Genomic DNA, 15,154 nt, shown 5'->3' on the forward strand with positions numbered 1-15,154 from the left:
GAGCCCCGCGTCACGCTCCCTGCTCAGACGGAGCCTGCTTCTCCCTCTGCCTGCCACTCCCCGTGCTTGTGCTCTCTCTCTCTCTCCCTCTCTCTCTCTGTGTCAAATAAATAAAATAAAATCTTAAAAAACAAAACAAAACAAAGCTAGAGTAGGATTTAATCTCTAAACTATTATTTAGGGGCGCTTGGGTGGCTCAGTCAGTTAAATGTCTACCTTCGGCTCAAGTCATGATTCTGGGGTCCTGGGATTGAGCCCGGGGTGGGGCTCCCTGCTCAGCAGGGAGTCTGCTTATGAGTCTATCTCTCTCCTTCTGCCCCTCCCCTTGCTTGTGCTCTCTCTCAAATAAATAAATAAAATGTTTAAAAAAAAAATAACAGTATATAGCCACTAACATTCTTTAAGGAAAGAATTTTTCAAAATTCTCAAATAGTACAAAGAAGGAAAAAATGCCTTAATGGGGAAAGGCAACAAACCTGCAAACTCTGTCATACTGACACCTGTGAGGTTAAATACTATCTAATACTAGTCAACACTTAGGATGGGAAATACATAGCCCTCTCCTAGTTAGGATATATTTAATTTCAATGTGTCAGAAAATACCTAAGTCTGATGCTTATAAATCTATGAGCTGAAATACTAGGTTTCCCGCTATAGATCTATAAAAACATGATTAAGCAAATTGTTATTACTACCATCACAGTAATAAAAAAAATACAGCAAAAGGATACTTAATAGTTTACTATAATTGTGTATACAATACAGGTTTCTTAAAAATAAAGAGCTAACACACTAACATATTTAGTAAAAGGTAGTGGGGTAAGGACAACTACGAACGCATAGCACAATAAAGAATATAAATAGTAAGTATGCTCTTATGGCCCAGAATTCTGCCAGTGTTCTTTATACAGATACAATTAAACACCAGCGCCACACTAGAATATACAAACTCATTCTGAGTAACTTCATTTATGAGTAACAACACATAAATTCAAAGCTAATGCTTGCACAACAAGAAATTGCCTAAGATATTGGTAGGTAAACAATTGAAATTTAATGTAACAAAGTAAACATTTAGGTAAGTTAAGAAAATTCTGAAACATGGTAATAAAATGATCTGAAAGGTCTAAATCCGTAACTACTATTCAAGCAAAAAAAATCTTCTTAAAAGACCAAAAACCATGTATGTTTACAAAAAAATCAATCTCACCCACGAACTCAATCCTATCCAACTATAAACATTTTCTAGAACTATAAAGCCATCTCACCATGGACTCAAGAGCAGACATAAGGAACGTCACCACCATCCTGCTCTCTGAGGACTCCTCGTCTTCAACAGGCAGGGTAGACATTGCTACTTGGGCCATGATCCCTAGGAAAGAAATAAGAAAGTGAGTGGCAGAAATTCACAAGGTCCTTCTAAACAGATGTTCAGAGCTGTGAGACTCCTCCACAGACTGCCTAATTTACAGTTTTCTTGCCTAAGAGAAAAAAAAACTCAGAAGCTGAGTATTCAATTTGTCAAAAACTCCCATCCTCTAAGATAGAAAAATCTATCCCCTAAATTTCCAACTAATTTCCATAAAATTAGGTCAGCATAATCCCCAAAATAAATTCAGATGTCACCCACAACCAGTTAAAATTTCTCCCAAGTGAGGGACGCTTGGGTGGCTCAGTCGGTTAAGCATCTGCCTTCAGCTCAGGTCCCGATCCCGGGGTCCTGGGATCGAGCCCCATGTGGGGCTCCCTGCTCAGCGGGGAGCCTGCTTCTCCTTCTCCCCCAGCTCATACTCTGTCTCTCAAATAAATTAAAAAAAAAAAAAAATTATCCCAAGTGAGAGTTAGAGGTGAAGCACTCCAGGATCCAGTGATAGTTTATCACAGTTCAACACAGGACACAAATACAAAGTTCCCTTCCTCCCAGGCACACGCAGAGTAGGTAAGGCAGACAGAGGCTGGGTGAAGAGAATTTCTTTGTTCTTACTAAGAAGGAAATCGGTTGGGGGCACCTGGGTGGCTCAGTCGTTAGGCGTCTGCCTTCGGCTCAGGTCATGATCCCAGAGTCCTGGGATCGAGCCCCGCATCAGGCTCCCTGCTCGGCAGGAAGCCTGCTTCTCCCTCTCCCACTCCCCCTGCTTGTGTTCCCTCTCTCGCTGTGTCTCTCTCTATCAAATAAATAAAATCTTTAAAAAAAAATAAAATAAAATAAATAAAAATAAAAAAGAAGGAAATCGGTTGCAGGACAATAACATCTAAGAATGCTTTATAATACAGCATTATTACTCTCTTTAGAAAACATTTTCTGATACTTGGGTATCAGCAAGGAGCCTCAGCTGAATCTCCAACACTATAAAAATGCAACACATAAACACTAAACAGTAAGTATTGGCAAGGATGTGGAGAAATTGGAACCCTTGTGCACTGCTCTTAGGAATGTAAAATGGTGCATCCAGGATGGAAAACAATTTGGTAGTTCCTAAAAAAGTTAAACAGAATTACCATGACACAGCAATTCCACTTCTGGGTGTATACCCAAAACCAAAAGCAGGCACTCAGATACGTCTATACTCATGTTCACAAAAGCATTATTCACAATAGCCAAGAGGTGGAAACAACCCAGATGTCCACTGTCAGCTGAATGGATGCACAAAATGGGAGACATACATACAATGGTATACATAATTCAGCCTTAAAGAGGAAAGAAGTTCTGAAACATGCTACAACATAAATGAACCTCGAAAAGATTATTCTAAGTGAAATAAGCCAGACACAAAAAAGACAAATATTATGATTCCATGAGATACCTACATAACAGTCTAATTCATAGAGACAGAAAGTAGAACGGTAATCGCCAGGGACGAGGAGGAGTGAGTAGTGGGGATTTATTGTTAATGTGCACAGAACTTTATTTGGATGATGAAAAGTTCTGGAACTAAATGATGGTGATGGCTGCAGAACAATATGAATGCACTTAATGCCAGGGAGCTGTACATTTAAAAATGGTTAAAATGGTAAATTTTGTTATGTATATCTTATAAAAATTTAAAATTGAGGGGTGCCTGGGTGGCTCAGTGGGTTAGGTGTCTGCCTTCAGCTCAGGTCATGATCCCAGTGTCCTGGGATCAAGCCCCACGTCAGGCTCCCTGCTCAGCGGGAAGCCTGCTTCTCTCTCTCCCTCTCCCACTCCCCCTGCTTGTGTTCCCTCTCTTGCTGTGTCTCTGTCAAAAAAATAAATAAAATCTTAAAAAAGAAAAATTGAAAATTGAAAAAAGCAAAAATATACTGCATAAAGACACTCTAAGAAGCCAAAATCAAAAACCTATTTTAAAAATACTAATACTGGGGTGCCTGAGTGGCTCAGTCTGTTAAGCGTCTGACTCTTGATTTCAGCTCAGGTCATGATCTCAGGGTAGTGAGATCAAGCCCCGTGGAGGACACCGTGTTGGGCTTGGAGCCTGCTTAAGATTCTTTCTCCTCTCCCTCTGCCCCTCCCCCTCCACCTCTCACTCCAGTTCCTGAGCTCTCTCTCAAAAAAACAAAACAAACAACCACTAATACTAAAAAAAACTTTTTCTAGGGGCACCTGGCTGGTTCAATCGGCAGAACGTGTGACTCTCGATCTTGGGGTAGTGAGTTCAAGCCCCATGTTGAGCACTGAGCTTATTTAAAAAAAAAAAAAAAAGGTGACCTAGCTCTACCATTTGTTACCATGTGAGTTAACTACTAGGCTATATTTGGGCATCAACAAGTAACAAAGTGTACATACTTACGAAGTAACACTTTACAATGAAAAACAGTAACAAAAACAACTGATACTTATCCCGGAATCTGTGAACAAATAGAAGCAATTTTGTTTTCCAAAACAAGATCTCTGTCCTGAATAGAGATAGAATCAGGAAAAGCAGTATTAAGCAAGAGATTGCTTAAAACACTGAAATTGCTTTCCCTAACAGCCTAGGTCTCATTCTTTTCACCTGGAAAAGAGTTTAAGTAAATTTATATTAAAATGTGGCTCAGTCAAAATGAACTAAACAGGCATATTATTTTGCCATAATCATAACATTCACTTAGAATATACTGTCATTATTTCTGAAAGTTCATAGGATTTCTTACTACTCTTACTTTTCTTTCAATTCTCCAGAAAGAGAAAAAGGAGACGTGGTAAGGCGGACATGTTCTCATTTCACAAATTTAATGTGTCAAAGGTTATAGCCACTCTTAGTGCCAGAACACAACATGGGGACAATTTTCTGCCTACTGCGATTGTTCTACTTCTCACCTTAAATTGCCGGAAATCCGCCATGAGGTCATTCACACTCAATGAGTATTAAGAAATGGGAGACAGACATCACACTGACAGCCCTGGAGGGGTGCCACAGGTGATCAGAGGTCCTATTTCATTACCAGAACTTCTCAGGAAACATTGGAGCACTAAACAATGGGAAGAACCTTAGAGGTGACGAGTCCAGTAGGGCTTGATGGGGAAGGATGCATTCTGTTTGGGGCTTTCTGCTCTCAAGAAAGTGTGCATTTGCATCACAACAGAAATTCTCTGAACTTTGACCGTCCCAAGAGGCCATTTGCCTGGATAGTCTTGAGTCAAGACTCTTCAAGACACACTCCTCCTGCACCCCTCACCCAGTAACTACTGCCCTTTTCTTCTCTTTCCCAGAAAGGAACTGCCATCACACAGTGATGCTGACGACACACCAGGGCCACACGCCAGGGCCACACGCCAGGGCCACACGCCAGGCCGGGCTGTGTACAGAGCAGAGCATGAGGCATGACAGGCGCTGGCAGACCGTGTTGTGGGTCCCCAACCACGAAGCAGCTCTGTGACCTCCAGTGAGCAGAGACACTATATCAACCACTTGCTTCAAAGTCCCCTTTCACCTCTAACCTTTTATGAGCCCCCTCATTTTATTTTTTTTAAGATTTTATTCATTTATTTGTCAGAGAGAGAGCAAGCACGAGCAGGAGGAAGGGAAGAGGGAGAGGCAGGCTCCCCGCTGAGCAGGGAGCATGATGCAGGCACTCAATCCCAGGACCCTGGGATCATGACCTGAGCCGAAGGCAGAGGCTTCACCAACTGAGCCACCCAGGGGTCCCTTGAGTCCCCCTCATTTTAAATAGGAGTTGGACAGACTAAAAAAAAAGAAGAAAGATCTATTCATTATACCCATCATGCTTTATTCATTACCTATTTCATAGTCACAACAACCCTATAAGGGAGAAAGAATAAAGAGCACAAAAGCGAAATACAAGTATATTCATGGAGCCTAGAAAAAAAGAACTTCACAGGAGATAGTGTTCCCATAAAACGCTTGAGCAGAACCCATGTAGTTTTTTTCTGGTTTATTTTAAACAGGGTTTGTGCGTGTGTGACTAGAAATGAACAACAAAAAAATCACCACTGAAAGCAACTAAAATGGGACAGCTCTCTACTCAAGAAATGCTAATAGGCATATTTCTATCTCTAAACTTCATTAGGGATATTCTTTGGAACAAAAAGGAAAATGAACAGGGCGCCAGGGTGGCTCAGTTGGTTAAGCAACTGTCTTCGGCTCAGGTCATGATCCTGGAGTCACAGGATGAGTCCTGCATCAGGCTCCCTGCTCAGCAGGGAGTCTGCTTCTCCCTCTGACCCTCCCCCCTCTCATGTGCTCTCTCTCCCTCTCATTCCCTCTCTCTCAAATAAATAAAATCTTTAAAAAAAAAAAAAAAAAGGAAAATGAACAAAATGATCATGTACTCTGTAAGACAGTAAATACAAAAAAAAAAAAAAAAGAATGGATCCCTCTGAATCTTCTATATACAGAAAAGGAGGAAAAATTGACCGGAGACAATTCATAGACTAAACCCGTGTTAGACAAGAAAATGACTTCTGGTTCTGGATTTGTAACAAAGTGCCTGCTCCCCCATGTATATCTAAAGGAGGCCTTATGGGGCGCCTGGGTGGCTCAGTTGGTTAAGCGACTGCCTTCAGCTCAGGTCATGATCCTGGAGTGCCGGGATTGAGTCCCGCATCAGGCTCCCTGCTCAGCAGGGAGTCTGCTTCTCCTTCTGACCCTCCCCCCCCTCATGTGCTCTCTCTCTCAAATAAATAAAATCTTTAAAAAAATAAAATAAAATAAAGGAGGCCTTATGAAGAGCTTACAAGAGAAAACGTGATCTCTTTATAAAGCAGTCATCAAAGGCAGAAGACCAACAGTCAAGGAACAACCTCGTGGATTATCCCTTTAGAGATGTACTATGGTAGCTAATAGCCCCATGTAACTATTTTAATTAAAATTTAAAATTTCAGTACGACTAGCCACCTTTCAAGTGCTCAATATCCACATGTAGCCAGTGGCTGCTATATTGAAGATCACGGTCATCATCACAACAACTACACTGCTGGGGTGCCTGGGTGGCTCAGTCGTTAAGCGTCTGCCTTCAGCCTGGGTCATGATCTCAGGGTCCTGGGACTGAGCCCTGCATCAGGCTCTCTGCTCAGCAGCGAGTCTGCTTCTCCCTCTCCCACTCCCCCAGCTTGTGTTCCTGCTCTCGCTGTGTCTCTCTCTGTCAAATAAATCTTAAAAAAAAAACAAAAACCAAAAACTATACTGCTCTAGAGGCTACACTATGTTGAGTAAACTCAGGTAAGCTTAATGACGAGAAGTAATTCTCATGACCCCTCGAGCCACCACGGTGGTAGCTGTAACCAGAGTTAACCAAGGAAAAAGAAAACTTAAGGGAACATAAACCAGGATACAAAGGTCCATTCCAACTCCATGTGAGCATTCTTCACTGCCAGCCTCCCAAGGATTGATTACTGGTATAAGAGTATCCCCACAGAATAGAGTAACAAGGTAGGTTTCCTGAGAGGAACACACAAATACAGTTTTATGATATGCTACAGTTAAAATGCATGTGAGACATCAGAGACACAGATTCTCAAGATAAATCAGTAAAATTCCAAAGAGGCTAACCCACAATCAGTGCATCGACCTTGCCACAATGATCAACTAGCATCATGTACCTTCGGTCACATTCCATATTCTTACAGAACGAATTATTTATACAGCTACATAATAGCCCATCAGAATAGAATCATACAATTTCTCTGAACATCTTCATAAATCTTTTGTCTTATTTCCGTATTTTAAAATTCTTAATACTGAAATAGATTCATATGAGCATCTTTATTTAAAAAGATTTATTTACTTTTAGAGAGAGAGCACAAGTGGAGGGAAGGGAGGGGCAGAGGGAAAGAATGTCTCAAGCAGACAACCCACTGAGCAAGAGCCTGATGCGGGGCTTGATCCCTGAACCCTGAGATCTCCCTTGACCCTGAGATCGACTTGAACTGAAATCAAGATTAGGACGCCCAACCGACTGAACCACCCGGGCACTCCCATAAGTAGTATTAACATCTTTATAGCTCTTGATACATAATGCCAAAATTTTTACACTGTTCTCAGAAATGTTTAAAATAGACTAAATTTGGGGTGCCTGGCTAGCTCAATTGATACAGCATGTGACTCTTGATCTCAAGGTCATGAGTTTAAGCCTCATGTTGGGTGTAAAGATTACTTTTAAAAAGCACATTATTTAAAAAAACATAGTAATAAAATATACTAAATTTATCAGCCTCACCAACATTTTTGGAGAGCTAGGACCTAATCACTATGACTACCTCAATACTACCAAAGTAGGTGAATTTCCTTGCTCGCTTAAGAAACACTTTTCAGGGACGCCTGGGCAGCTCAGGCAGTTAAGCATCTGCCTTCCGCTCCAGTCATGATCCCAGGGTCCTGGGATCGAGTCCTGCATTGGGCTCCTTGCCTGGCGGGGAGTCTGCTTCTCCCTCTGCCTGCTGCTCCCCCTGCTTGTGCTCTCTCGCTCTCTGACAAATAAATAAATAAAATCTTAAAAAAAAACAAAACACTTTTCATACTTTTATTATTCGTATTTATTCTTAGGTTACTCAGATCCTATGCCCACTACTAAGTTGATGTCTGATGGCTTCATACTTACATAAATTGTCAATAATCTTCCTTTTTTTTGAAAGCAGGCTCCATGCCCAATGTGGGGCTTGAACTCACAACCCTGAGATTGAGAGTCACATGCTCTACCAACTGAGTCAGTCAGGTGCCCCAAAATTGTCAATAATTTTCAATCTCAATTCATTCTTTCAATTCTGATTATTATGTCACGTAACTCCTTGATTATTTAGCTTTTGTATATGTGTTTTAATTCTGTATTTTCAAATGCAGTATTTTCCTTTTTTTTTTTTTTAAAGATTTTATTTATTTATTTGAGAGAGAGAGAGAATGAGAGACAGCACGAGAGGGAAGAGGGCAGAGGGAGAAGCAGACCCCCCGCCGAGCAGGGAGCCCGATGCGGGACTCGATCCCAGGACTCCAGGATCATGACCTGAGCCGAAGGCAGTCGCTTAACCAACTGAGCCACCCAGGCGCCCCTCAAATGCAGTATTTTCTGCTTCACACAATTTTTCATTTTTCTTTAGGAACATATTTAAGAGTCTTTGTTTATTCCTTTTTGCATCTCAAGACTTTTCTTTTGCCTAAGTTAATTCTTTAAAATTTCTTTCTCACGGCAAATTGTTTTTGTTTGCTATAAGTCTTTTATTCTTGTAAGATATTTTCACTGGAATAGAAATCTAGGTCGACAGCTTCTTTCGTTCAGCACACGGAGGTTACTTCATTATATCCTGCCTTCCACTATTGCCTTTCAAAAGTCATCTGGCGTCTCCTTTGAAGGTAATCCCCACCCCACTCCCTGCTGTTTGTATGTTGTTTTCTTTCTTTGGTTTTCTATAGGTTCACTATGCATCTAGATGCACATTTCTTCTTATTCAGTCTGTACTTCCCTGGGATTCCTGACTAAGGATTCCGATGTATCAAAAGGTCAGTTGTTGCCTCTTCACACACACTGTCTCTGTCTGGTTCTCCGTCTCCCATCCTACTGAGACTCAGACGGAATGTTACGTTTGTCCTAAGACTCATACTCACTTCTTATTTTTCTCATTTTTCCTCTCTTCACTATTTCTTCAGACTCACCTTGCATTTCACTAATTCTTTCTTTAGCTGTGCTTATTCTGTTAATAAAACCACACATCAAGTTTTTTATTGTTTATAATTTTCACTTCTAAAATTTCTATTTGTTGTTATGTAACCTTTTATAGTTTCCTACTCCCTAGAGATTTTCAAGCCTGACATATTTTTTTTATTAAAAAAAGATTTTATTTATCTGAGAGGAGAGGGGGAGGGGCAAAGGGAGGGGGAGGGAGAGAGAGAAAAACTTAAGCAGACTCCGTACTGAGCATGGAGCCTAAAGCAGGGCTTGATCTCATGACCCACTAAGCCACCCAGGTGCCCCAAGCCTGACATATTTTTTTTTTTAAGATTTTATTTATTTGACAGAGAGAGAGAGCGAGAGCGTGCAGGCACACACAAGCAGGGGGAGTGGAAGAGGGAGAAGCAGGCTCCCTGTGCAGCAGGGAGCCCGATGCAGGACTCAATCCCAGGACCCTGAGATCATGACCTGAGCCCAAGGCAGAGGTTTAACTAAGTCATCCAGGTGCCCTATTTCTTTTTTTTTTTTTTTTTTTTTCAGGTGCCCTATTTCTTAAAACATAATAGAGGTAGTTGTTTCATAGTCTCTAGCAATTCAAAAAAAAAAGTCTTAGCCGTATTTCTGTTGTTTCTGGTAGTTTTTGCTCATATTCATGGTACTTGCTCCCATGTATGCCTGATTATCTTTTTTATGTGCTACTCACTTTAGATTAAAAAAAACATTAAAAGAAATTATTTTAAGGACACCTGGATAGCTCAGTCAGTTAAGCATCTGCCTTGGGCTCAGGTCATATCTAAGGGTGCTGGGATCGAGCCCCGCATCAGGCTCCCTGCTCACCGGGAAGCCTGGTTCTCCCTCTCCCACTCCCCCTGCTTGTGTTCCCTCTCTCGCTGTGTCTCTCTCTGTCAAATAAATAAAATCTTTAAAAAAAAAAAAGAAAAAAAATTATTTTAAATGTGAGACCTTTGATTAAGGCAGGTTCCTCTAGGTGTCTGGGAACACCACCTCCCCGGGACCACCATAATCCAAGTTCACGGCTTCAGGCTGCTTGTGCCACCCAGATGTTAACCCAGACCACAAACAGGGATGCAGGCTAGCTCACTTGTCAATCTCACCCTCATCCAATTTGGGGTCTCATCTTACTGGAAAAAAAAAAGTCTCCTATTTGACCCCTAGTTTTGTGCAGGCTCTGGGCTTCCATTTCTGAGCCTCTCATCCCATAAGGTGTTGCAATTGGTAGGTACCTTCAGGACAAAAGTGATTTTCACTTCTATTATCTGAGTTCTCACTTTCTTTTTCCTATTAGCCTTTCTATATTAGCCCTTCCAAGTTCCCATCTCATCAACTTTTTGTTATTTATACCGGTTTTATTCTCTAATTTTAGAACATTCTTATTAGTTCCACCCACTCTGGTAACCACATCTTATAATATTCTTTATTCTTAAGAACAACTTACGAATTTGCCAAAACTATCTTAGACTGTAAGGTTACAAATTCCTACTTCCAACCACCCCAAGAAGGGAATTTTTACGTCTTAGTTATTCAGCTGAAAGGATGCACTGGCTCCACATAATGCTAGATCCGGAAACACAAGACATGTCGTTAAGAGTTCTCTCTACTCCCACACAGATTCTTCACTTCTCCTTGAGCAGATGGGTTTCTTCCCTAAGATAAAAAGGCCGCATGCATCTTTAAGTTTACCACACACCTACACTGTGACCCTAGAGGCAACAGATTATCTTATCTTCCCACTGCAATGTACACAAGAGTTCTGGGGGTTTGTGTCACAAGCCTGGTCTAATTACAGTGGCTAGTCAGAACAAAATTATCTGGGATTCACTGCGATTGGCAGTCTAGCTAGGACCACATGGAATAGGAAGGTAGGCAGTTATTCAGAAGGCAAAGCAGGGGGATGCCTGGCCAGCTAAGTCCGTATGGCATGTGACTCTTGATCTCAGGGCTGTGAGTTCAGGCCCCATGTTGGGCGTGAAGCCTACTAAAAAGAAAGCAAAGCCAGGACACCGGTATCAGGAGAAAAGGGATGAGAAAGCATAAGCCTAACACACAAAAAATAGCAGCGACCTTAGTCTGCTGTATCTTCTTTCCTAGTTTTTCAATTTCCTCAATTTGTCTATTCTGAATGTTTTCTGACTTCATCTTGTGTTTCCCTGATTTGCTTTTCAATTCTCCTTTAGGACTTTCAAAGATGACCTTCATTGGACTGTTACTGTTTCATACATCTCTCATCCTGGTCAGCTACTGTTTAATGGATGTGATGCCTTTCTGATCTGTCTGAAATCAGACTCCAGCCATTCTGTACAATCTCCTTGTGTTTCTTGTTGGAGATCCATTTCAAGGATTAGGTTTATCTGAGTCCTTACTGTTTTGATCTGTTCCACCTCAAAATAAGCCAATAATTAATTCCATACAAAGTTTCATTTGACCATACTTCTTTTAGTTTATTGATCCTTGCTGTTAATGCTGAATAGCGAAATAACAAAAAATATTTTATAGTGAGTCAGAGACTTCATGAAGATTTTCACACATGCCATTATCATTCTAACAACAACAAAAACACACAAAACAAAAAAACCCACTGAGGTCCTTAATATTTTTTATTATGGTGATCTCTAAAATATTACAAAATTAGGCACCTGGGTGGTTCAGTCGGTTAATCGTCTGCCTTCAGCTCAGGTCATGATCCCAGGGTCCTGGGATCAAGTTCCACACTGGGCTCCTGCTCTGCAGGGAGTCTGCTTCTCCTTCTGCCTCTCCCCGCCACTCGTTCTATCTCCCTCTCTCTCAAATAAGTAAATAAAATCTTTTTAAAATAAATAAATAAAATCAAATATTACTAAATTTTCAGTACTTGTGCTTCAAATTTAAGCCTCAGATCAGACTAGTAAGTGGGGAAGGTACTATATTACACTGATCCTGTTTTTTTAATTACATTTTTACCCTTTTTTTTGTATTTATATTTTGTTAATTTCAACAAGCATCTTTCCATTTCACTCTTACAACATATAATCTTAGATCAAGGGGGGAAAAAAAAAATCAAGATATTTTAGTGCAACCTCCTTGCTCCATTATGTTATAAATGAGAAACCCAACCTGGAAAGATTAGCTGTCTTGCTATGGTCATAAAGACAGTTAATTTTATAACAAGCGGCTGGAATCCGTATCTCCAAATTCCAAATTACCTCTTTCATGCACAATAATAATCAAAGAAAAGCAGGTTAAACAGAGGAACCCAAGGTAAATAATTACACAGTGATTAAAACTGTAATACTAGGCAATCTTTATGAGGCAGTAAATTAACTGCCACCCACTGTAAACAAACTGAAGCAAAAGGATAGTATCCTTTTTTTCCACAAAGCACAGATTACAATGGACATTGAGGAATACAGTGAACACTGAGGAACACTTTATAGTCAACATCAGTCACATTCTATGAAGAAAATAAAGGATTTGGTTCAAAGAAAAAAATATGAATGAGGGCGCCTGGGTGGCTCAGATGGTTAAGTGTCTGCCGCCTTCGGCTCAGGTCATGATCCCAGGGTCCTGGGATCGAGTCCCACATCGGGCTCCCTGCCCAGCGGGGAGCCTGCTTCTCCCTCTGCCTCTCTCTCTCTCTGTCTCTTATGAATAAATAAATATAATCTTTTAAAAAAAAATGAAGGAGTTACAGGCCACGTGTTTACGTGAACACGTAATCTGTGTCACAGAATTCTGGTGACAGGCTCCAATCAGGAGTCATATCTCCTCTTAACAGCAAGTAACAGCTCTCAGAGTTGAGTTTAAACAACAGTTTAACTTAGTAAAATTTTAGTAAAATCCAAGACCCAGGACCCACTTCTCAACCAGGAGGAACTGAATTTAAACTGATAGGGGCACCAGGCCGATTATTTTATTCTATTCTCAAAAACTTTATTTTCAGGCGCCTGGGTGGCTCAGTTGGTTAAGCAACTGCCTTCGGCTCAGGTCATGATCCTGGAGTCCCTGGATCGAGTCCCGCATCGGGCTCCCTGCTCAGCAGGGAGTCTGCTTCTCCCTCTGACCCTCCCCCCTCTCATGTGCTCTCTCTCTCATTCTGTCTCAAATAAATAAATAAAATCTTTAAAAAAAACAAAAACAAAAACTTTATTTTCACAATTTTGTACAAACTGCTAAGGTTATCTCCGTTATTTTTACTTATAGTAAGCAATTAAGATCTACCCTACATAGTTACTTAAGTATGGTAAAATAATCTTCAGGACTGCAAAAATCATTAACTTTTCCTAACTCAATGTTTTGTACAAGAGCCATAACCACTAAATCCTAGCCAGATACCTGGATTGATTAAAACTAAGAAAATATTCGGGCGCCTGGGTGGCTCAGTTGGTTAAGCGACTGCCTTCGGCTCAGGTCATGATCCTGGAGTCCTGGGATCGAGTCCCACATCGGGCTCCCTGCTCAGTGGGGGGTGTGCTTCCCCCTCTGCCCTCTTCCCTCTCGTGCTCTCTGTCTCTCATTCTCTCTCTCTCAAATAAATAAAATCTTTAAAAAAAAAAAAAAAACTAAGAAAATATTCAACAGTACCTAAAATATCTTACCACTAGGACACTGTCCATGGAAGACTACAGCCAGTATTTAGGACAGATAATGGTATTTGATTCTATAATTATTCAACAGGTTTCAGACGTAAAAACAAACAAACAAAGGAATATTTTTACCAGGACAATGTTTCATCCAAACTTGTGCAGTTATTGACCTCTACCCCCAAAAACGCAGTGGGAGGAATCTGGCTGGCTCACTAGGCAGAGCACGCAACTCTTAATCTTAGGGTCATGAGTTCGAGCCCCATGTTGCACGTACAACCTACTTAAAAAAAAATAAAATACATTTAAAAAATGCAGTGTTTTGGGCGCCTGGGTGGCTCAGTTGGTTAAGCGACTGCCTTCGGCTCAGGTCATGATCCTGGAGTCCCTGGATCGAGTCCCGCATCGGGCTCCCTGCTCAGCAGGGAGCCTGCTTCTCCCTCTGACCCTCCCCCCTCTCATGTGCTCTCTCTCTCATTCTCTCTGTCTCAAATTAAAAAAAAAAAAAAAAATGCAGTGTGATTTTCCTGTATTATGGATGGTCTTTTTCTGGGCCAGTATTTAAGATCTCTTCCTCGGTGTTTTGGTGTCAGTTCCAGTTGCTCTCCATTCTATGAGATCTAGTCTCAGGTTATTATTTACATGTGAGGTAAAACTCAAATTTACCAACTCATTTTATTAAGAAATCCTAAAGTCAAGGGGCGCCTGGGTGGCTCAGTAGTTAAGCGTCTGCCTTTGGCTCAGGTCGGGATCGAGCCCAGCATTGGGCTCCCTGCTCGGCAGGAAGCCTGCTTCTCCCTCTCCCACTCCCCCTGCTTGTGTTTCCTCTCTCGCTGTGTCTGTCAAATAAATAAAATCTTAAAAAAAAAAAAAAGAAATCCTAAAGTCAAGTTTTGACAAAATTAATGATGAAAGGCACCATCAGAGTCTAAAGATATAAACTAATAGAAATATCTTCAGTGAAAAGTATAAAATAATTTCAAGTATCACTTAATTCTAAGGAAAATGTAAAATGGCACCTCAAACTTTTAAGTATAAATTGTACTTTATAAAAGAAATTTCCGGGACGCCTGGGTGGCTCAGTCGGTTAAGCGTCTGCCTTCGGCTCAGGTCATGATCCCAGGGTCCTGGGATCGAGTCCCGCATCGGGCTCCCTGCTCCGCGGGGAGCCTGCTTCTCCCTCTGCCTCTGTCTCTCTCTCTGTCTCTCATGAATAAATAAAAAAAATAAAATCTTTAAAAAAAAAAAAAGAAATTTCCTCAGGGGCACCTGGGTGGCTCAGTCGTTAAGCGTCTGCCTTTGGCTCAGGTCATGATCCCAGGACCCTGGGATCGAGCCCCGCATCAGCTCCCTGCTCCGCGGGAAGCCTGCTTCTCCTTCTCCCACTCCCCCTGCTTGTGTTCCCTCTCTCGCTGTGTCTCTCTCTGTCAAATAAATAAATAAAATCTTAAAAAAAAAAAAGAAATTTCCTCAAAATGATGAGTACAAACAGAAAA

General features: G+C 41.2%; 1 protein-coding gene across 7 annotated transcripts in view; it reads right to left on the reverse strand.

Annotated features, from left to right (window-relative positions):
- Positions 1 to 15,154, reverse strand: part of LOC102734999 (general transcription factor II-I) — a 110,443-nt gene that overhangs the window by 79,164 nt on the left and 16,125 nt on the right. For all 7 annotated transcript variants that reach the window (XM_081819586.1, XM_081819583.1, XM_081819585.1 and 4 more), the window contains exon 2: positions 1,269 to 1,372. In XM_081819586.1, coding sequence (XP_081675712.1) covers positions 1,269 to 1,367 — 99 coding nt within the window. In that variant the 5' untranslated portion in view covers positions 1,368 to 1,372. The remainder of the gene's footprint in view (positions 1 to 1,268; positions 1,373 to 15,154) is intronic.

The sequence above is a fragment of the Leptonychotes weddellii genome, chromosome 5 (genome assembly GCF_054177405.1).
Source record: "Leptonychotes weddellii isolate Sample4059 chromosome 5, ASM5417740v2, whole genome shotgun sequence".
NCBI lineage: Eukaryota > Metazoa > Chordata > Mammalia > Carnivora > Phocidae > Leptonychotes > Leptonychotes weddellii.